Source organism: Vitis riparia, chromosome 11 (assembly GCF_004353265.1).
Source record: "Vitis riparia cultivar Riparia Gloire de Montpellier isolate 1030 chromosome 11, EGFV_Vit.rip_1.0, whole genome shotgun sequence".
In the NCBI taxonomy this organism is placed as follows: Eukaryota; Viridiplantae; Streptophyta; class Magnoliopsida; order Vitales; family Vitaceae; genus Vitis; species Vitis riparia.
Window position 1 is genome coordinate 1,316,749 of NC_048441.1, and position 1,438 is coordinate 1,318,186.

A 1,438-nucleotide genomic window follows, 5' to 3' on the forward strand; every position below is an offset into this window, starting at 1 on the left:
TCTTCTATATAATAAATATTCAAAACTAGGCATTGCTACTATAAAAATAATTAATAAATATGTGCTATTATGTCTGTGTCGGGACTCTCGTGATTTTCATTAACTTTCCCAGCCACCAAACAGACAAAAAGAACTTGCTGAAGAGAGGACACCATCATCATCCATGTTTCGCCACTACACTCTATCTTTTCTTCTACGTAAAGCCTCAATCATAGCAACCTGACATCAAAGCCACTCCAATAAAAAGAAAATATTTTGATTTAATGACCGATTTGCCCCTGGGCCGCCATGGGTGAGGGGTTGAGGCAGGTGAGGGGTGAAACGGTAAATTAGGGAGAGGCACGTGACGTGGATCTTCACGCACGAGGAATACAGTGAAACGACGCCGTTACAGCGACGCTGGCGTCCTTGCAGCTCAGTGCTCTGAGGATTCCCCAAGAGCACTTGCCGGAGCTCCGTTTAACCGGAACTTTTACTGAGGCGTCCAGTGAAGGGAACAATGTCGATGGACTTCGGCGAACTTGACGGCTCTTGATGTCTCTTAGCTCCATCTCCGGTGGAAACTTCACCAGCCCAAACATCAGTAGATACCACCGAGATTTCGGCACCTTCCGGACCGAAATATCGGACCTCCCCGAGCTCTTATCGGACGAATTCCGATCCATTTCGGGGCCCGGCGAGGTCTGCGAGCTCGACGATCGGTACAGTTTGCGGTAATCCAGAGACCGGCTGTTCCTCACGAGGCGGCTCTTGGCGCTGTTACTCCGAGAAGTCTGCAACTCCGAAAGCGACTCCGATCGCCGGCGAAGAGCGCTCCCCTTCTGAACACTGCCTTGCTTATTATCCTGAAGTTCTCGAGTTTGAGCGTCTTTGAAAGGCACGAGCTTGCCGCAGAAGATGATCTCGTCGGCCGGACTCATCTCATAGCTCAAATCACTGAAGAACTCGAACAGCTCCGGTGGCTCGGACGTCGAGCGGCGGCCACATGGAGAGAAATCCTTGCCGCTGGTCTCACTGGCGGAAATCGGAAGATCGCAAAGCGATAACGCCTCCTCCGCCTCTTCTTCTGAGTTTTGAACATTGGCAACAACATCGTTTGTCTCCATTGAGTTCTGTGAAGATTTTCTAAGGAATTTGGAGTTGATTTTGGAATATATATATATATATAAAGCAGCGGAAATATCTGTGGTGTTTGAATTTATTAGGTTGTCGCTGGCTTCTAGAAGAAGACAAGAGGCCAGGCTTCTAGAAATAGAAGCACAAAGAGAATGGACGGAGGACTAGGCCAAATGGAAGATGTGAGCTCCTAAAATTTATGAATTTTACGTAGGCCCGGCTATCCTTAACGGATCAGATTAATTAGTTTATATCACGTTTATATTTAAAATTTTGCTAATTTGTCTTATTTAAAAATAACGGGCAATAACTATTTTTAAAA

The 1,438-nt window shown here is 46.5% G+C and overlaps 1 protein-coding gene across 1 annotated transcript; it reads right to left on the bottom strand.

Moving 5' to 3' along the window:
* Positions 1 to 356: 356 nt before the first annotated feature.
* On the bottom strand, positions 357 to 1,106 carry LOC117925345. The gene has a single exon (XM_034844341.1). The coding sequence runs from the start codon at positions 1,104 to 1,106 to the stop codon at positions 357 to 359; it is 750 nt and encodes a 249-aa protein (XP_034700232.1).
* Between the last annotated feature and the right edge of the window lie 332 nt (positions 1,107 to 1,438).

What these genes read in the sequence shown, in the direction of transcription:
- LOC117925345 (XM_034844341.1), bottom strand. Translation starts at nt 1,106, where the DNA reads ATGGAGACAAACGATGTTGTTGCCAATGTTCAAAACTCAGAAGAAGAG.